Source organism: Leptodactylus fuscus, chromosome 4 (assembly GCF_031893055.1).
Source record: "Leptodactylus fuscus isolate aLepFus1 chromosome 4, aLepFus1.hap2, whole genome shotgun sequence".
In the NCBI taxonomy this organism is placed as follows: domain Eukaryota; kingdom Metazoa; phylum Chordata; class Amphibia; order Anura; family Leptodactylidae; genus Leptodactylus; species Leptodactylus fuscus.
In genome coordinates, this window is record NC_134268.1 from 145059061 (window position 1) to 145081379 (window position 22319).

Genomic DNA, 22319 nt, shown 5'->3' on the forward strand with positions numbered 1-22319 from the left:
GTAATTCAAAGAATATATTGGGGTTACGTGCACCCACAATTTTTACTACTGGTATACAGTGCCATTGTCTGACTGGAAATTCAAAGAATATATTGGGAATACAAATACCCTCATTTCTTGCTACTGCCATAAAGTGCCAGTGTCTGACTGGGAATTCAAAGAATATATTGGGGTTACGTGCACCCACAATTTTTACTACTGGTATACAGTGCCATTGTCTGACTGGGAATTCAAAGAATATATTGGGGTTATAAATACCCTCATTTCTTGCTACTGCCATATAGTGCCAGTTTCTGACTGGTAATTCAAAGAATATATTGTGGTTACGTGCACCCACAATTTTTACTACTGGTATACAGTGCCATTGTCTGACTGGCAATTCAAAGAATATATTGGGAATACAAATACCCTCATTTCTTGCTACTGCCATATAGTGCCAGTTTCTGACTGGTAATTCAAAGAATATATTGGGGTTACGTGCACCCACAATTTTTACTACTGGTATACAGTGCCATTGTCTGACTGGGAATTCAAAGAATATATTGGGAATACAAATACCCTCATTTCTTGCTACTGCCATATAGTGCCAGTGTCTGACTGGGAATTCAAAGAATATATTGGGGTTACGTGCACCCACAATTTTTACTACTGGTATACAGTGCCATTGTCTGACTGGGAATTCAAAGAATATATTGGGAATACAAATACCCTCATTTCTTGCTACTGCCATATAGTGCCGGTTTCTGACTGGTAATTCAAAGAATATATTGGGGTTACGTGCACCCACAATTTTTACTACTGGTATACAGTGCCATTGTCTGACTGGGAATTCAAAGAATATATTGGGAATACAAATACCCTCATTTCTTGCTACTGCCATATAGTGCCAGTGTCTGACTGGGAATTCAAAGAATATATTGGGGTTACGTGCACCCACAATTTTTACTACTGGTATACAGTGCCATTGTCTGACTGGGAATTCAAAGAATATATTGGGGTTATAAATACCCTCATTTCTTGCTACTGCCATATAGTGCCAGTTTCTGACTGGTAATTCAAAGAATATATTGTGGTTACGTGCACCCACAATTTTTACTACTGGTATACAGTGCCATTGTCTGACTGGGAATTCAAAGAATATATTGGGAATACAAATACCCTCATTTCTTGCTACTGCCATATAGTGCCAGTTTCTGACTGGTAATTCAAAGAATATATTGGGGTTACGTGCACCCACAATTTTTACTACTGGTATACAGTGCCATTGTCTGACTGGGAATTCAAAGAATATATTGGGAATACAAATACCCTCATTTCTTGCTACTGCCATATAGTGCCAGTGTCTGACTGGGAATTCAAAGAATATATTGGGGTTACGTGCACCCACAATTTTTACTACTGGTATACAGTGCCATTGTCTGACTGGGAATTCAAAGAATATATTGGGGTTATAAATACCCTCATTTCTTGCTACTGCCATATAGTGCCAGTTTCTGACTGGTAATTCAAAGAATATATTGTGGTTACGTGCACCCACAATTTTTACTACTGGTATACAGTGCCATTGTCTGACTGGGAATTCAAAGAATATATTGGGAATACAAATACCCTCATTTCTTGCTACTGCCATATAGTGCCAGTTTCTGACTGGTAATTCAAAGAATATATTGGGGTTACGTGCACCCACAATTTTTACTACTGGTATACAGTGCCATTGTCTGACTGGGAATTCAAAGAATATATTGGGAATACAAATACCCTCATTTCTTGCTACTGCCATATAGTGCCAGTGTCTGACTGGGAATTCAAAGAATATATTGGGGTTACGTGCACCCACAATTTTTACTACTGGTATACAGTGCCATTGTCTGACTGGGAATTCAAAGAATATATTGGGAATACAAATACCCTCATTTCTTGCTACTGCCATATAGTGCCAGTGTCTGACTGGGAATTCAAAGAATATATTGGGGTTACGTGCACCCACAATTTTTACTACTGGTATACAGTGCCATTGTCTGACTGGGAATTCAAAGAATATATTGGGAATACAAATACCCTCATTTCTTGCTACTGCCATATAGTGCCAGTTTCTGACTGGTAATTCAAAGAATATATTGGGGTTACGTGCACCCACAATTTTTACTACTGGTATACAGTGCCATTGTCTGACTGGGAATTCAAAGAATATATTGGGAATACAAATACCCTCATTTCTTGCTACTGCCATATAGTGCCAGTGTCTGACTGGGAATTCAAAGAATATATTGGGGTTACGTGCACCCACAATTTTTACTACTGGTATACAGTGCCATTGTCTGACTGGGAATTCAAAGAATATATTGGGGTTATAAATACCCTCATTTCTTGCTACTGCCATATAGTGCCAGTTTCTGACTGGTAATTCAAAGAATATATTGTGGTTACGTGCACCCACAATTTTTACTACTGGTATACAGTGCCATTGTCTGACTGGGAATTCAAAGAATATATTGGGAATACAAATACCCTCATTTCTTGCTACTGCCATATAGTGCCAGTTTCTGACTGGTAATTCAAAGAATATATTGGGGTTACGTGCACCCACAATTTTTACTACTGGTATACAGTGCCATTGTCTGACTGGGAATTCAAAGAATATATTGGGAATACAAATACCCTCATTTCTTGCTACTGCCATATAGTGCCAGTGTCTGACTGGGAATTCAAAGAATATATTGGGGTTACGTGCACCCACAATTTTTACTACTGGTATACAGTGCCATTGTCTGACTGGGAATTCAAAGAATATATTGGGAATACAAATACCCTCATTTCTTGCTACTGCCATATAGTGCCAGTTTCTGACAAGTAATTCAAAGAATATATTGGGGTTACGTGCACCCACAATTTTTACTACTGGTATACAGTGCCAATTTCTAACTAGGAATTCAAAATGCGCAAGGCTCCCGGAAAGGGACGTGGACGAGGCCGTGGGCGAGGTCGGGGGAATGGTTCTGGGGAGCAAGGTAGCAGTGAAGCCACAGGGCGTCCCGTGCCTACTCCTGTGGGGCAGCAAGCATTGCGCCACTCCACAGTGCCAGGGTTGCTTGCCACATTAACTGAACTGCAGGGTACAAACCTTAGTAGGCCCGAGAACCAGGAACAGGTCTTGCAATGGCTGTCAGAGAACGCTTACAGCACATTGTCCAGCAGCCAGTCAGACTCTGCCTCCTCTCCTCCTATTACCCAACAGTCTTGTCTTCCTTCCTCCCAAAATTCCGAAGCTTTACAGAACAATAACCCAAACTGTCCCTGCTCCCCAGAGCTGTTCTCCACTCCTTTCATTGTCCCTCAACCTGCCTCTCCACGTCACGATTCCACGAACCTAACAGAGGAGCATCTGTGTCCATATGCTCAAACACTAGAGTCTCCTCCATCTCCGTTCGATTTGGTGGTGGATGACCAGCAACCCACCCTCATCGACGATGATGTGACACAGTTGCCGTCAGGGCATCCAGTTGACCGGCTTATTGTGCGGGAGGAGGAGATGAGACAGGAGTTGGAAGAGGAAGTGGTGGATGATGAGGACACTGACCCGACCTGGACAGGGGGGATGTCAAGCGGGGAAAGTAGTGTGGATGTTGAGGCAGGTGCAGCACCAAAAAGGGTAGCTAGAGGCAGAGGCAGAGGTCAGCAGCTTAGGCGAAGCCAGGCCACACCCGGAATCTCCCAAGATGTTCCAGTTCGTACCCAGCCCCGAAAAACTCCCACCTCGAGGGCACGTTTCTCGAAGGTGTGGAGTTTTTTCAAGGAATGCGCCGAGGACAGATATAGTGTTGTCTGCACAATTTGCCTCTCGAAATTGATTAGGGGCTCTGAGAAGAGCAACCTTTCCACCACTTCAATGCGCCGTCATTTGGAATCCAAGCACTGGAATCAGTGGCAGGCAGCAACGGCAGGACAAAGGCCGCCTGCCGTTCACGCCACTGCCACTGCCTCTGCCACTGCCTCTGCCACTGCTGACTGTGCTGGCGATGCACTCCAGAGGACGAGCCAGGACACCACTTCATCTGCCTCCGCCACTTTGTTGACTTCTACCTCATCCTCCCCTGGTCCTGTCTTATCTCCTTCTCCTGCACCATCAAAGGCACCATCAGGTGTTTCTTTACAACAACCCACCATCTCTCAGACATTGGAGCGGCGGCAGAAATACACTGCTAACCACCCACACGCGCAAGCCTTGAACGCCAACATCGCTAAACTGCTGGCCCAGGAGATGTTGGCGTTCCGGCTTGTTGAAACTCCCGCCTTCCTGGACCTGATGGCAACTGCGGCACCTCGCTATGCCGTCCCTAGCCGTCACTACTTCTCCCGGTGTGCCGTCCCCGCCTTGCACCAGCACGTGTCACTCAACATCAGGCGGGCCCTTAGTTCCGCGCTTTGCACAAAGGTCCACTTGACCACCGACGCGTGGACAAGTGCATGCGGACAGGGACGCTACATTTCACTGATGGCACACTGGGTGAATGTAGTTGAGGCTGGGACTGCTTCCCAAACTGGCCCGGTGTACCTCGTCTCCCCGCCTAACATTCCTGGCAGGGACACGAGAAGAACACCCCCCTCCTCCTCCTCCTCTACCGCCTCCTCCTCCGCCACCGCCTCCTCCTCCGCCACCGCCTCCTCCTCCGCTGTTAGATTGACCCCAGCTACGAGTTGGAAACGTTGCAGCACTGGCGTTGGTAGACGTCAGCAGGCTGTGCTGAAGCTGATCAGCTTGGGGGACAGACAGCACACTGCCTCCGAGGTGAGGGATGCCCTCCTCGATGAGACGGCAATATGGTTTGAGCCGCTGCACCTGGGCCCAGGCATGGTCGTTTGTGATAACGGCCGGAACCTGGTAGCAGCTCTGGAGCTTGCCGGACTCCAACATGTTCCATGCCTGGCCCACGTCTTCAACCTAGTGGTGCAACGTTTCCTAAAGAGCTACCCCAATGTTCCAGAGCTACTGGTGAAAGTGCGGCGCATGTGCGCCCACTTTCGCAAGTCGACAGTAGCCGCTGCTAGCTTAAAATCTCTCCAGCAACGCCTGCATGTGCCACAACACCGGCTTTTGTGCGACGTCCCCACACGCTGGAACTCAACGTTTCAGATGTTGAATAGAGTGGTTGAGCAGCAGAGACCTTTGATGGAATACCAGCTACAAAACCCTAGGGTGCCACAAAGTCAGCTGCCTCAGTTTCACATCCATGAGTGGCCATGGATGAGAGACCTTTGTGACATCCTACGGGTCTTTGAGGAGTCCACAAGGAGGGTGAGCTCTGAGGATGCGATGGTGAGCCTTACAATCCCGCTCTTGTGTGTTCTGAGAGAATCCCTGATTGACATCAGGGATAACTCAGATCACACAGAGGAGTTAGGGATAGCATCCGATCCGTCACAGCTGGAGAGTAGGTCCACACATTTGTCCGCTTCACTGCGTTTAATGGAGGAGGAGGAGGAGGAGGAGGAGGAGGAAGAAGAGTTGTCCGATGATGTGATGGTGATACAGGAGGCTTCCGGGCAACTTCGAATCGTCCCATTGTTGCAGCGCGGATGGGTAGACATGGAGGATGAGGAGGAAATGGAGATTGAACTTTCCGGTGGGGCCAGAGGAGTCATGCCAACTAACACTGTGGCAGACATGGCTGAGTTCATGTTGGGGTGCTTTACAACCGACAAGCGTATTGTCAAAATCATGGAGGACAACCAGTACTGGATCTTTGCTATCCTTGACCCCCGGTATAAAAACAACATCTCGTCTTTTATTCCGGTAGAGGGGAGGGCCAATCGCATCAATGCTTGCCACAGGCAATTGGTGCAGAATATGATGGAGATGTTTCCAGCATGTGACGTTGGCGGCAGGGAGGGCAGTTCCTCCAGTAGGCAACCAAGTTCTCACCGGTCCACACAAACGAGGGGCACACTGTCTAAGGTCTGGGACACCTTGATGGCACCCCCTCGCCAAAGTGCCGCCACGGAGGGTCCTAGTGTCACCAGGCGTGAGAAGTATAGGCGCATGTTGCGGGAATACCTTTCCGACCACAGCCCTGTCCTCTCCGACCCCTCTGCGCCTTACACGTATTGGGTGTCGAAGTTGGACCTGTGGCTTGAACTTGCCCTATATGCCTTGGAGGTGCTGTCCTGTCCTGCCGCCAGCGTCCTATCTGAGAGGGTGTTCAGTGCAGCCGGTGGCATCATCACTGACAAGCGCACCCGTCTGTCAGCTGAGAGTGCCGACCGGCTCACTTTGATAAAAATGAACCACCACTGGGTAGAGCCGTCATTTTTGTGCCCACCTGTGTAAAGCACCCCAACATGAAACTCCATGTCTGTACCAAACCTCTCCAATTCCTCCGCATCCTCATACTCATCCACCATAAGCGTTGCACAATTCTGCTAATACTAGGCTCCCTTCACCCTGATTTCCCCCAACTCTGCTGGTTAGAGGCTCCCTCCACCATGATTTCCACCAACTCTGCTGGTTAGAGGCTTCCTCCACCATGAATTTGCCCAAACTGGGCTGTTTAGAGGCTCCCTCCACCATGAATTTGCCCAAACTGGGCTGTTTAGAGGCTCCCTCCACCATGAATTTGCCCAAACTGGGCTGTTTAGAGGCTCCCTCCACCATGAATTGGTCCAAACTGGGGTTTTTAGAGGCTCCCTCCACCATGAATTGGTCCAAACTGGGCTGTTTAGCGGCTCTCTCCACCATTAATTGGTCCAAACTGGGCTGGTTAGAGGCTCCCTCCACCATGAATTTGCCCAAACTGGGCTGTTTAGAGGCTCCCTCCACCATGAATTTGCCCAAACTGGGCTGGTTAGAGGCTCCCTCCACCATGAATTGGTCCAAACTGGGGTTTTTAGAGGCTCCCTCCACCATGAATTGGTCCAAACTTGGCTGTTTAGAGGCTTCCTCCACCATTAATTGGTCCAAACTGGGCTGGTTAGAGGCTCCCTCCACCATGAATTGGTCCAAACTGGGTTTTTTAGAGGCTCCCTCCACCATGAATTGGTCCAAACTGGGGTTTTTAGAGGCTCCCTCCACCATGAATTGGTCCAAACTGGGCTGTTTAGCGGCTCCCTCCACCATTAATTGGTCCAAACTGGGCTGGTTAGAGGCTCCCTCCACCATGAATTTGCCCAAACTGGGCTGTTTAGAGGCTCCCTCCACCATGAATTTGCCCAAACTGGGCTGGTTAGAGGCTCCCTCCACCATGAATTGGTCCAAACTGGGGTTTTTAGAGGCTCCCTCCACCATGAATTGGTCCAAACTTGGCTGTTTAGAGGCTCCCTCCACCATTAATTGGTCCAAACTGGGCTGGTTAGAGGCTCCCTCCACCATGAATTGGTCCAAACTGGGTTTTTTAGAGGCTCCCTCCACCATGAATTGGTCCAAACTGGGGTTTTTAGAGGCTCCCTCCACCATGAATTGGTCCAAACTGGGCTGTTTAGCGGCTCCCTCCACCATTAATTGGTCCAAACTGGGCTGGTTAGAGGCTCCCTCCACCATGAATGTGCCCAAACTGGGCTGTTTAGAGGCTCCCTCCACCATGAATTTGCCCAAACTGGGCTGGTTAGAGGCTCCCTCCACCATGAATTGGTCCAAACTGGGGTTTTTAGAGGCTCCCTCCACCATGAATTGGTCCAAACTTGGCTGTTTAGAGGCTCCCTCCACCATGAATTGGTCCAAACTTGGCTGTTTAGAGGCTCCCTCCACCATTAATTGGTCCAAACTGGGCTGGTTAGAGGCTCCCTCCACCATGAATTTGCCCAAACTGGGCTGGTTAGAGGCTCCCTCCACCATGAATTGGTCCAAACTGGGGATTTTAGAGGCTCCCTCCACCATGAATTGGTCCAAACTTGGCTGTTTAGAGGCTCCCTCCACCATTAATTGGTCCAAACTGGGCTGGTTAGAGGCTCCCTCCACCATGAATTGGTCCAAACTGGGTTTTTTAGAGGCTCCCTCCACCATGAATTTGCCCAAACTGGGCTGTTTAGAGGCTCCCTCCACCATGAATTGGTCCAAACTGGGCTGGTTAGAGGCTCCCTCCACCATGAATTTCCCAAAACTTGGCTGTTTAGAGGCTCCCTCCACCATGAATTGGTCCAAACTGGGCTGGTTAGAGGCTCCCTCCACCATGAATTTGCCCAAACTGGGCTGTTTAGAGGCTCCCTCCACCATGAATTGGTCCAAACTGGGTTTTTTAGAGGCTCCCTCCACCATGAATTGGTCCAAACTGGGCTGTTTAGAGGCTCCCTCCACCATGAATTTGCCCAAACTGGGCTGGTTAGAGGCTCCCTCCACCATTAATTGGTCCAAACTGGGCTGTTTAGAGGCTCCCTCCACCATGAATTTGCCCAAACTGGGCTGTTTAGAGGCTCCCTCCACCAGGAATTTGCCCAAACTGGGCTGTTTAGAGGCTCCCTCCACCATGAATTGGTCCAAACTGGGGTTTTTAGAGGCTCCCTCCACCATGAATTGGTCCAAACTTGGCTGTTTAGAGGCTCCCTCCACCATTAATTGGTCCAAACTGGGCTGGTTAGAGGCTCCCTCCACCATGAATTGGTCCAAACTGGGTTTTTTAGAGGCTCCCTCCACCATGAATTGGTCCAAACTGGGGTTTTTAGAGGCTCCCTCCACCATGAATTGGTCCAAACTGGGCTGTTTAGCGGCTCCCTCCACCATTAATTGGTCCAAACTGGGCTGGTTAGAGGCTCCCTCCACCATGAATGTGCCCAAACTGGGCTGTTTAGAGGCTCCCTCCACCATGAATTTGCCCAAACTGGGCTGGTTAGAGGCTCCCTCCACCATGAATTGGTCCAAACTGGGGTTTTTAGAGGCTCCCTCCACCATGAATTGGTCCAAACTTGGCTGTTTAGAGGCTCCCTCCACCATTAATTGGTCCAAACTGGGCTGGTTAGAGGCTCCCTCCACCATGAATTTGCCCAAACTGGGCTGGTTAGAGGCTCCCTCCACCATGAATTGGTCCAAACTGGGGTTTTTAGAGGCTCCCTCCACCATGAATTGGTCCAAACTTGGCTGTTTAGAGGCTCCCTCCACCATTAATTGGTCCAAACTGGGCTGGTTAGAGGCTCCCTCCACCATGAATTGGTCCAAACTGGGTTTTTTAGAGGCTCCCTCCACCATGAATTTGCCCAAACTGGGCTGTTTAGAGGCTCCCTCCACCATGAATTGGTCCAAACTGGGCTGGTTAGAGGCTCCCTCCACCATGAATTTCCCAAAACTTGGCTGTTTAGAGGCTCCCTCCACCATGAATTGGTCCAAACTGGGCTGGTTAGAGGCTCCCTCCACCATGAATTTGCCCAAACTGGGCTGTTTAGAGGCTCCCTCCACCATGAATTGGTCCAAACTGGGTTTTTTAGAGGCTCCCTCCACCATGAATTGGTCCAAACTGGGCTGTTTAGAGGCTCCCTCCACCATGAATTGGTCCAAACTGGGTTTTTTAGAGGCTCCCTCCACCATGAATTGGTCCAAACTGGGCTGTTTAGAGGCTCCCTCCACCATGAATTTGCCCAAACTGGGCTGGTTAGAGGCTCCCTCCACCATTAATTGGTCCAAACTGGGCTGGTTAGAGGCTCCCTCCACCATGAATTTGCCCAAACTGGGCTGTTTAGAGGCTCCCTCCACCATGAATTTGCCCAAACTGGGCTGTTTAGAGGCTCCCTCCACCATGAATTTGCCCAAACTGGGCTGTTTAGAGGCTCCCTCCACCATGAATTGGTCCAAACTGGGTTTTTTAGAGGCTCCCTCCACCATGAATTGGTCCAAACTGGGCTGTTTAGAGGCTCCCTCCACCATGAATTTGCCCAAACTGGGCTGGTTAGAGGCTCCCTCCACCATGAATTGGTCCAAACTGGGCTGGTTAGAGGCTCCCTCCACCATGAATTTGCCCAAACTGGGCTGTTTAGAGGCTCCCTCCACCATGAATTGGTCCAAACTGGGTTTTTTAGAGGCTCCCTCCACCATGAATTGGTCCAAACTGGGCTGTTTAGAGGCTCCCTCCACCATGAATTTGCCCAAACTGGGCTGGTTAGAGGCTCCCTCCACCATTAATTGGTCCAAACTGGGCTGGTTAGAGGCTCCCTCCACCATGAATTTGCCCAAACTGGGCTGTTTAGAGGCTCCCTCCACCATGAATTTGCCCAAACTGGGCTGGGTAGAGGCTCCCTCCACCATGAATTGGTCCAAACTGGGTTTTTTAGAGGCTCCCTCCACCATGAATTTGCCCAAACTGGGCTGGTTAGAGGCTCCCTCCACCATGAATTGGTCCAAACTGGGCTGTTTAGAGGCTCCCTCCACCATGAATTTGCCCAAACTGGGCTGTTTAGAGGCTCCCTCCACCATGAATTTGCCCAAACTGGGCTGGTTAGAGGCTCCTTCCACCATGAATTGGTCCAAACTGGGGTTTTTAGAGGCTCCCTCCACCATGAATTGGTCCAAACTTGGCTGTTTAGAGGCTCCCTCCACCATTAATTGGTCCAAACTGGGCTGGTTAGAGGCTCCCTCCACCATGAATTGGTCCAAACTGGGTTTTTTAGAGGCTCCCTCCACCATGAATTGGTCCAAACTGGGGTTTTTAGAGGCTCCCTCCACCATGAATTGGTCCAAACTGGGCTGTTTAGCGGCTCCCTCCACCATTAATTGGTCCAAACTGGGCTGGTTAGAGGCTCCCTCCACCATGAATGTGCCCAAACTGGGCTGTTTAGAGGCTCCCTCCACCATGAATTTGCCCAAACTGGGCTGGTTAGAGGCTCCCTCCACCATGAATTGGTCCAAACTGGGGTTTTTAGAGGCTCCCTCCACCATGAATTGGTCCAAACTTGGCTGTTTAGAGGCTCCCTCCACCATTAATTGGTCCAAACTGGGCTGGTTAGAGGCTCCCTCCACCATGAATTGGTCCAAACTGGGTTTTTTAGAGGCTCCCTCCACCATGAATTTGCCCAAACTGGGCTGTTTAGAGGCTCCCTCCACCATGAATTGGTCCAAACTGGGCTGGTTAGAGGCTCCCTCCACCATGAATTTCCCAAAACTTGGCTGTTTAGAGGCTCCCTCCACCATGAATTGGTCCAAACTGGGCTGGTTAGAGGCTCCCTCCACCATGAATTTGCCCAAACTGGGCTGTTTAGAGGCTCCCTCCACCATGAATTGGTCCAAACTGGGTTTTTTAGAGGCTCCCTCCACCATGAATTGGTCCAAACTGGGCTGTTTAGAGTCTCCCTCCACCATGATTTTGCCCAAACTGGGCTGGTTAGAGGCTCCCTCCACCATGAATTGGTCCAAACTGGGCTGGTTAGAGGCTCCCTCCACCATGAATTTGCCCAAACTGGGCTGTTTAGAGGCTCCCTCCACCATGAATTGGTCCAAACTGGGTTTTTTAGAGGCTCCCTCCACCATGAATTGGTCCAAACTGGGCTGTTTAGAGGCTCCCTCCACCATGAATTTGCCCAAACTGGGCTGGTTAGAGGCTCCCTCCACCATTAATTGGTCCAAACTGGACTGGTTAGAGGCTCCCTCCACCATGAATTTGCCCAAACTGGGCTGTTTAGAGGCTCCCTCCACCATGAATTTGCCCAAACTGGGCTGTTTAGAGGCTCCCTCCACCATGAATTTGCCCAAACTGGGCTGGTTAGAGGCTCCCTCCACCATGAATTGGTCCAAACTGGGTTTTTTAGAGGCTCCCTCCACCATGAATTTGCCCAAACTGGGCTGGTTAGAGGCTCCCTCCACCATGAATTGGTCCAAACTGGGCTGTTTAGAGGCTCCCTCCACCATGAATTTGCCCACACTGGGCTGGTTAGAGGCTCCCTCCACCATGAATTGGTCCAAACTGGGGTTTTTAGAGGCTCCCTCCACCATGAATTTGCCCAAACTGGGGTGTTTAGAGGCTCCCTCCACCATGAATTTGCCCAAACTCTGCTGGTTAGAGGCTCAATCCACCCTGATTTTCAAAACAAATGTTGGTGCCAACCTCAACTTACTACAAGGGCCAAATTCACTGCTGGTGACAAGCTCTCCTCACTGCAAGTGCCAAATACACATGTTTCAAGGTGTTTTCCTACTGTCAGAGAGGTGGTATTGAGTGTGTAAAGTGTGTAGTTGTTAGGCTGTGATGTTGGGGTAATAGAGGGTCTTTGGTGTGTTAGATGCCCCCAGACATGCTTCCCCTGCTGTCCCAGTGTCATTCCAGAGGTGTTGGCATCATTTCCTGGGGTGTCATAGTGGACTTGGTGACCCTCCAGACACGGATTTGGGTTTCCCCCTTAACGAGTATCTGTTCCCCATAGACTATAATGGGGTTCGAAACCCATTCGAACACACGAACATTGAGCGGCTGTTCTAATCGAATTTCGAACCTCGAACATTTTAGTGTTCGCTCATCTCTACTTTCTATACAATCTTCATTTTCTGGACCTGGAGACGTGTAAAGAAGTCCTAAGTTAGCAAAAACAAAGGAGCAGATGAAAAAGAGTAAACAGATAGTTTATTTGCAGTCTGTTATGGTGATGCATAGGTTTGCACATTAACAAAAATCAATTGGATATTTTAATTCAGAACTAATTGCAAATTTGTGATCATCAATAAAAAGGGACTAGAAAAACCCTTTAAGTTTGAGTAATAAAACCCAAGGTCTGAACTGGAATTTGTAATCTCAATACAGTTAGGAAAACATGGTCTTATTATGACTGCTGAAAGCCAAAAGGAAAAATCATATAGCAGATTATGTCGTGGGACCTGCCATTGAAGCTTTGGTGTAGAATTCTTTCTGTGTTCTCCCTTTGATTTAAATTCAGACTTCAAGTTGAATCTGTCTAAAAGGATAATAACATTGGTGGCACTGTCAGTGGTTGAAAAAATAAAAGCAAATGATAGCAGAGCTACCTTCGCTACTACTGGCAATGGCCGTGCTATGAATTGGCACTTTGGCTATTTGAATTGAGCGCCAAAGCAGGATCTTGAAATCAATAACAGCCGACGCCTCATCTGTGATTGTCACGAAATTCCCATGGGCCAAAGCAGGAGCTCTGGCACTAAATTTAAATGGACCATGTATAGCATAGCCGCTACTGAATTTCAAAGCGACAGCGGTTCCTCTGAATAGCAGCAGTGGTCCCACTATGATTTATACCTGTACTATGACAATATGAAGGAGACTGGAAGTCTCCAGAGATAGTTAGTGGTAGTGTGCAAGTAGCTAAGAGGTCATCACCTGTTCAGTGTATTCACTGCAGCCTATGAAAGAAAGAATCCAACTTGCACAGCAGTCCAGCTACAGCCCTGAAACAGGGAAGATAAGCTGTACGCCCCCATAAAGGGAGAAAAATGTGCCAACCTTTCAAGGAAGTCTAAAGTCAAATGGCAACCAACCTGGGAAAGGAGTGGATATTTTCTTCCCCGTTTTCCTCACCAATTTCTTTAAAAAAAAAGGTGCAAATGTATCATAAATTAAGTTCAAACCCCCAAAAAGGAACAATTTACAACAAATAATGGCCCAAGTTGCTTAATAAAAGCACCCCAGTAGATGGAGTAAAAAGTGGGGTAACATTTTAGGACAGGCGTGTCAGATTTATTAAGACGTCTAAAAATAAGATTGAATGAAATACAAACCTTCATTATTCACGCTAGCTATACACATCGACAGAATTGACAGAATCCATCAGTTTCAATACACTTAGGTATGGGAGACAATCTGACAGTCCCCTGACATTAGATTTAGAAATATCATTCGGAGGTAGCAAATCATGAATGTTTATATGGTTATATGAGTTATCCATGCATGACAGAGGATGAAAATGTTATATAATCCCTTAGACTTTGCTTCATCAAGAATAACTTATGATACGTCCATATTTTATGCCAATGTTATTTACCTAATAAAGTGTCTTTTGTTCCGCAGCATTTATATTATGTTGGAGTCCATACTTTCTTTTTGACATTTTGGACAATTATGAAATGTTACCAATGACCAAAGAACGCATCTATGCATCTGTGATCATTCAGAATTTGCCAGTTCTGAACAGTGCTGTGAATCCAATCATTTACTGCGTGTTCAGTAACAGACATTGTCGATTATCCAGGTGCGTATTATTAATGGGAACTACCTTGTTGAATTAGGAGCAGCGCGTTTTTGTGTCTTGTTAATTATTATAATGCCCTTCCATTATTTTTATATGTTTCTAAGAATACTGTAGAAATTGTAGTGTGAAAATATGTAGAACTTCAACATTCACAGAACAGACGTAACAGATGGCTTTTCAAGGGCTCTTGTTGTTTTCTGTGATAAGATATCACAATGCAGCATATTTTCACTGTCAATTAGTAAGTTATGGTTCACTACATCTGTATGCCAATACTGTCAGTATTTCTCTATTTATTAACTTTCATAATCCACATGTCTTACTAATTTGGATAAAGTTAAAGGAATTGTGCTGTTAAGAGTATACAGTCCTATGAAAAAGTTTGGGCACCTCTATTCATTTTAATCATTTTTAGTTCTAAATATTTTGGTGTTTGCAGCAGCCATTTCAGTTTGATATATCTAATAACTGATGGACACAGTAATATTTCAGGATTGAAATGAGGTTTATTGTACTAACAGAAAATGTGCAATATGCATTAAACCAAAATTTGACCGGTGCAAAAGTATGGGCACCTCAACAGAAAAGTGACATTAATATTTAGTACAGCCTCCTTTTGCAGAGATAACAGCCTCTAGTCGCTTCCTGTAGCTTTTAATCAGTTCCTGGATCCTGGATGAAGTTATTTTGGACCATTCCTCTTTACAAAACAATTCAAGTTCAGTTAATTTTGATGGTCACCGAGCATGGGCAGCCCGCTCTCAAATGATCTGAAAACAAAGATTGTTCAACATAGTTGTTCAGGGGAAGGATACAAAAAGTTGTCTCAGAGATTTAACCTGTCAGTTTCAACTGTGAGGAACATAGTAAGGAAATGGAAGACCACAGGGACAGTTCTTGTTAAGCCCAGAAGTGGCAGCCCAAGAAAAATATCAGAAAGGCAGAGAAGAAGAATGGTGAGAACAGTCAAGGACAATCCACAGACCACCTCCAAAGAGCTGCAGCATCATCTTGCTGCAGATGGTGTCACTGTGCATCAGTCAACAATACAGCACACTTTGCACAAGGAGAAGCTGTATGGGAGATTGATGAGAAAGAAGCTGTTTCTGCAACCACGCCACAAACAGAGCCCCCTTAGGTATGTAAAAGCACATTTGGACAAGCCTGTGGAATGTTGAAACAAAGACTGAGTTGTTTGGTCATACAAAAAGGCGTTATGCATGGCGTCCAAAAAAAACCAGCATTCCAAGAAAAACACTTGCTACCCACTGTAAAATTTGGTGGAAGTTCCATCATGCTTTGGGGCTGTGTGGCCAATGCCGGCACCGGGAATCTTGTTAAAGTTGAGGGCTGCATGGATTCCACTCAGTATCAGCAGATTCTTGAGAATAATGTTCAAGAATCAGTGACGAAGTTGAAGTTACGCCGGGGATAGATATTTCAGCAAGACAATGATCCAAAACACCGCTCCAAATCGACTCAGGCATTCATGCAGAGGAACAATTACAATGTTCTGGAATGGCCATCCCAGTCCCCAGACCTGAATATCATTGAACATCTGTGGGATGATTTGAAGCGGGCTGTCTATGCTCGGCGACCATCTAACTTAACTGAACTTGAATTGTTTTGTAAAGAGGAATGGTCCAAAATACCTTCATCCAGGATCCAGGAACTGATTAAAAGCTACAGGAAGCGACTAGAGGCTGTTATCTTTGCAAAAGGAGGATCTACTAAATATTAATGTCACTTTTCTGTTGAGGTGTCCATACTTTTGCACTGGTCAAATTTTGGTTTAATGCATATTGCACATTTTCTGTTAATACAATAAACCTCATTTCAATCCTGAAATATTACTGTGTCCATCAGTTATTAGATATATAAAACTGAAATGGCTGCTGCAAACACCAAAATATTTAGAACTAAAAATGATTAAGATTAATAGGGGTGCCCAAACTTTTTCATAGGACTGTATATTCCTTTCAGGATAGGGAATAAGGGGGTGTTCACACTATTGCTGCTGTCCTCCCTGGGGTTTCTGTCCTAAACCCCGGAGAAACTGGACAAGGGACAGTTTCCTGGTGGTCAGTTTTAAAACCCATTCATTTGAATGGGCTTTTAAAGGTAACCGCTAGAGATGAGCGAGTAGTACTCGATCGAGTATGTGTTCGATCGAATACTACGGTATTCGAAATACTTGTACTCGATCGAACACTACTAGCTGTTCGAAGTTAAGATTCGATGCAGAACCAGCGTTGATTGGCAGAATGCTATACATTGCCAATCAACGCTGGTTCTTCTCTTACCTTTAGAAGTCTTCTCTCTGCACAGCGCTCCCGCGTCCTCTTCCAGCTCTGTATTCACTCTGCCAGGCATCAGGCCTGGGAAGAGCCGACTTCGCATGTCCACTTGTAGTGCGGGCATGCACAGTCGGTTCTGCCCAGGCCCAATGCCTAGCAGAGTGAATTCAAGGCCAGAAGAGGACGCGGGGACGCTGCGCAGGGAGAAGAATCCAGCCCGACCCTTACTCATGAACTTGGTAAGTAGAATTTGATCGAATTTTGCCTACCCCTGAAACGAGCATTTCCCCCCATAGACTATAATGGGGTTCGAAACCCGTTCGAACAGTCGAACAGTGTGCGGCTGTTCAAATCGGATTTCGAACTCCGAACATTTTAGTGTTCGCTCATCTCTAGTAACCGCCGGTGTCCGTATGCAGCCTCTCTGCCTGGAAACCGTCTGTTTGTTTGTCTTTCCCAGTCCTACATGTATAACTTTGTGTTTGTGCAAAAAAAACTGATTCCAGGCAGAGAGGCCGCTTACGGACACCGCCGACTACCTTTAAAAACCTTAGGGCAGACAGCGGCTGTAGTGTGAACACCCCCTAAGTGTCAGATAGCTGAAGGGACCAAAAGTAACGTGATGTCACTTCCTGAAAAATGAAAATCAGACGAGTTTTCTAATCCTGCACAACCTGTTGAATGGTTATTAAATATATGATACTGTATTGCTTATATGCACATATTACTGAACAAAAAGATTAAAATTTCAATTTATTCAGAATTTACACTTATTGTTTTTTTTTTTGTTTTTTTTAACAGGGATCGAAGTTCAGGAAGATATGCCGGCACCCTCAGAGATAAAACTGAAGGGGTAGAAATGCAGGTGGTGTCTAGGCCAGAATATATTTGATGTATGGACTATTGCTGGGGGACTACCCTAATCTAAAATAACATTATGCATCTGTCATTGCACAAAAACATGTAAATTGTATGATGGGCCAGATACATTTATGGAATAAAATTTTGTTATGTAAGAATATTCTACCTCTTTCTATATACATATTGTTATTTCAATGATGTTTCTTTTTTATTGATAATTATCACTTAAAAGCAGACAAGTCAATGTATTCTGTCCTCAGCACATATTGAAGCTAATGGATACAGATATACTCACAAATGACTCCACAAGTATAATGATTTGTTTTTATGACTTTAGCTTTAGATATCTGGCACTGCTACAGTGTTACCAAGCAACATGTTAATCTTTATGTTTGCAATGAAGACCATTTAAATGAGTTTGAAGCTTGCGTATGTTGGAGAGGTGCTGCTTGTGTGTATGTGTGTGGGTTAAACAGAAGGGAATACAGAGACTTGGCTAACAGTATAGTAGACATTGGCCCAGATTTACGATTTGAGATGTGCCTTAACAGAAGGCAAAAATTGCACCTCCACTTGGTGCATTTCCGTTGCACCTTGGCACATCTTATCTCCTGCTTGGTTATTTCTTTTACTTGTATAGGACCAACATATTAGTGCTTTACAGACATTCACTGCCCATATCAGTACAAATCTCTTGCAGATGCTAATCCATGAGCCACCATGGAATCTAGGCAGGCTAGGCTTACAGGATTTACTATAACATGTGCCGGAAAATTGACGTGCATTATACTACAGATCTATGCCAGTTCCTGACTAAGGGTAAGTTCAGTCAGAGTTTTTTGGTCAGGATTTTAAGGCCATATCCACCTCAAAATCCTGACGAAAAAGATGGCTCCCATTGAAATCAATGGGAGCCGGTCAGTTCTATTTTCCAGGAGCTGGTTTGTTCCGGCTCCCGGAAAAAGAAGCGAGATGCTCATTCTTCAGGCTGTTTTGCCTCGCGATTCGGCCTGAAGACACTCCCTCCTCCTGACTAGGCCTATTCACCCGGAGAGGAGTGTGCGACTGCATGCGCCTCCGCTTCAGGTTCCGGTCCAAAATACTCCATCTGAACTTACCCTTATGTAGCTCTCAGGTCAGAAATAATTACATTGGCAAACATTAATGTTCTTCTCAGCCACCACACATCAATGACAGTTTGTACTACCCACTTAGAATTGCCTTACTGTTGGTGTATGATATGCACTGGTCTCATGTTTCTGGTTTATTTTCCTCTCACCCTCTGCCTCACTAGAGAACTTGCTCGACCATTGTGCGCCCAGTTTCTCTAACTCCTGTTCCTGGTATTTAGTTACAAAGTTTCACACCCATAATTCATTCTAAATTTCATTCATATCAGTCTCAATATCCCTGGCTCTATCCCTTTGGGTTATCCATGCTGAATAAGGGCAGTCACTGCTCATAGTCCCGCTAATCTATATAATGTGTGGGACCTACTAATATCATCCCCCTTAGAGTTCTTGTCCAGGCTGTGTACACCAGGGTTGAAACAACCACCACAACCACCGATCCCAAGAAAGTCACAGCAGTGCTTCAAATCTCCTAAAATGAAGCACTCCCTTGAAAAGATGGCTGCTTTGTCACAGTAGGTTTCCTAGGACATGGTCATCTGAACTAAGCTCTACTGCTCTGTAAATCTCTGTGCTTGACAATTTTCTATCCACATGCATGTTTAACTGATTTTGGGAGACTTCCATTTGCAACTACAAGGAGCACTTCTTGAGGTGGTTCTACAAGTCTGGTAGATATTTCAAAATATTTTCTAAGAAAAGATGTTGCAAATGACCACCAGCCCTTAGATAATGTTCTAGGATAATGCAGGAAATCTCAATCCCCTTCATCTAATGTTTTATTTGGCTGTTCTACCTAAAGAGGACCTTTCATCAGATTGGGCACAGGCAGTTCTATATACTGCTGGAAAGTTGACAGTGTGCTGAACTCAGTGCACTGTCTGCTTTCCTGATCTGTGCCCCGGGTAAAGCGCTATCGGTCCCGGTACCGTAGCGCTTTACAGTCAGAAGGGCGCTTCTGACACTTAGCCAGGGACGTCCTTCTGCCCAGCAGCACCTATCGCGCTGTACTGTGGAGCAGGGAGGAACGCCCTCTCCCTCTCCGGATAACACTCTTCTATAGACGAGCACTGTGAGCAGAGGGAGGGGGCGTTCCTCCCCGCTCACACTGTACAGCGCGATAGGCGCTGCTGGGCAGAAGGACGTCCCTGGCTAAGTGTCAGAAGCGCCCTTCTGACTGTAAAGCGCTACGGTACCGGGACCGATAGCGCTTTACCCGGATCACAGATCGGGAAAGCCGACAGTGTGCTGAATTCAGTGCACTGTCAACTTTCCAGCAGTATATAGTACTGCCTGTGCCCAATCTGATGAAAGGTCCTCTTTAAGTAGGCTATGTGACTGTTTAATACAAGTTATTGGTTCATATGTGACATTCTTGGATTAGCGGTGTATATCTTTACTGTTATTGCTACTGGCAATCTCCAATGGTGTAGCCTGGGATATATCCTGGGTGATCTGTGTTTCTGTGTTTCCAGTTTCTGATCTGTGGTATTGGAGATTGCTTTGTTGTATTATGTGATAACATTTTGTTACAGTTTATATGCTAGTACTGTTTAGAGGACTTTTATTCTGCTTACCCTTCTCTCTACCCCATTTTTTCTTTTCCACAAGTATATTTAACAATGACACTATGGATATACTTTCCGACTCAGAGGTTGGTCTGGAGTCTTGATTCCCTCTGGTGTTCCAGCTACCTTTATACTAGGGGTTTCCTTATATATGGAGCGGGTTCACCCACAGGCAGGGTAAGCTAGGAGGTTACATTAGCTTAAATTTGCTCACATTCAATAAGTTTCAGTTAGCTGATAATAGTTCCTCTTCTACTTCATACCCCTCCAATACCTTTCCTTCCCTCACAGTCCTTGCCTTCCATTATAGCATGTTTTATTCTTGTATTTTCTAATCTTGAGCCTTGTCTAGGCCTTTGAAATGTCGTCTGTAGTAGAAACCTCCTTCAATGCACATGATTTCACCTCACCACAGAAGCAATAGTGTTCTTTTGTTTTTGAGAAATCCACAAACTAAGATCCTTTTTCTCCATGAAATCCACTTCATGAAGCACAAGATTCATAAATTGCCTAACTACTTCTGCCAGTGGTTTCATAGCACTAGCAAATCCTCAGCTTCCTAGAGACAATCTTCCGCCATTCATCATTCTATTCCATTTCAGAACAGCAGTATAGAAATGCTGAGGTTAGAACCTTATTCTTAAAGGGCAAAATTGCCAGTACTAAACCTGCCAACCTGTATGCGCATACATCTAGACAAATATCTTGATTAGAGATGAGCGAACACTAAAATGTTCGAGGTTCGAAATCCGATTCGAACAGCCGCTCACTGTTCGAGTGTTCGAACGGGTTTCGAACCTCATTATAGTCTATGGGGAACATATACTCGTTAAGGGGGAAACCCAAATCCGTCTCAGGAGGGTCACCAAGTCCACTATGACACCCCAGGAAATGATGCCAACACCCTGAAATGACACTGAGACAGCAGGGGAAGCATGTCTGGGGGCATAAAAGTCACTTTATTTCATGGAAATCCCTGTCAGCTTGCGATTTTCGCAAGCTAACTTTTTCCCATAGGAATGCATTGGACAGCGCTGATTGGCCAGAGTACGGAATTTGACCAATCAGCGCTGGCTCTGCTGGAGGAGGCGGGGTCTAAGATAGTTCCACACCAGTCTCCATTCAGGTCCGACCTTAGACTCCGCCTCCTCCGGCAGAGCCTGCGCTAATTGGATGAAGGCTGGCCAATGCATTCCTATGGGTATGCAGAGACTCAGCAGTGTTGAGCCAGTTCTGCTCAACAACACCGTGTGCCGGTCAGCCCTGCTGTGCGAGCTCGGCACACACTCAGCTCTGCATCACCGCTGGCATTGGCCAGCATTGATTGGCCAGCATACAGAATCAGTATACAGAATCAGCAGAACCCTTGTGCACCCTCGGCTCTGCTACATCTGAGCCAAGGGTGCGCTAGAACCCTTGTGCACACTCGGCTCTGCTACATCAGAGCCGAGGGTGCACTAGAACCCTTGTGCACACTCGGCTCTGCTACATCAGATGTAGCAGAGCCGAGGGTGCGCTAGAACCCTTGTGCACACTCGGCTCTGCTGAATGAAGCAGAGCTGAATGTGTGTGCTTAGCTCAACTACTCCACCGGCGTAGTTGAGCTAAGCACACACATTCAGCTCTACTTCATCATGCTAATAGAATGCATTGGCCAGCGCTGATTGGCCAGAGTACAGAATTCGACCAATCAGCGCTGGCTCTGCTGGAGGAGGCGGAGTCTAAGGTCGGACCAGAATGGAGACTGGTGTGGAGCAATCTTAGACTCCGCCTCCTCCAGCAGAGCCAGCGCTGATTGGTCGAATTCCGTACTCTGGCCAATCAGCGCTGTCCAATGCATTCCTATGGGAAAAAGTTTATCTCACAAAAATCACAATTACACACCCGATAGAGCCCCAAAAAGTTATTTTTAATAACATTCCTACCTAAATAAAGGTTATCCCTAGCTATCCCTGCCTCTACAGCTGTCCCTGTCTCATAGTCACAAAGTTCACATTCTCATATGACCCGGATTTGAAATCCACTATTCGTCTAAAATGGAGGTCACCTGATTTCGGCAGCCAATGACTTTTTCCGATTGTTTTCAATGCCCCTGTTGTCGTAGTTCCTGTCCCACCTCCCCTGCGCTGTTATTGGTGCAAAAAAAGCGCCAGGGAAGGTGGGAGGGGAATCGAATTTTTTTGGAGTTTGCCACGTGATGTTCGATTCGAATCGAACACATCGAACAGCCTGATATCCGATCGAACATGTGTTCGATAGAACACTGTTCGCTCATCTCTAATCTTGATCTCTTAAAACACTTGAAGAACTTTACTTTTTTGAAGAGGGAGACCTTTTTCTTGATC

The 22319-nt window shown here is 46.3% G+C and overlaps 1 protein-coding gene across 1 annotated transcript in view; it reads left to right on the forward strand.

The window, feature by feature from the left end:
- The window catches only part of NPSR1 (neuropeptide S receptor 1), a 200287-nt gene extending 182926 nt beyond the window's left edge, over nucleotides 1–17361 (forward strand). The window contains exons 8-9 of the mRNA XM_075271208.1: nucleotides 13938–14118; nucleotides 17217–17361. Of these exons, the coding sequence (XP_075127309.1) occupies nucleotides 13938–14118; nucleotides 17217–17307 (272 nt within the window). The 3' untranslated portion in view covers nucleotides 17308–17361. The remainder of the gene's footprint in view (nucleotides 1–13937; nucleotides 14119–17216) is intronic.
- The last annotated feature ends 4958 nt before the right edge of the window (nucleotides 17362–22319 follow it).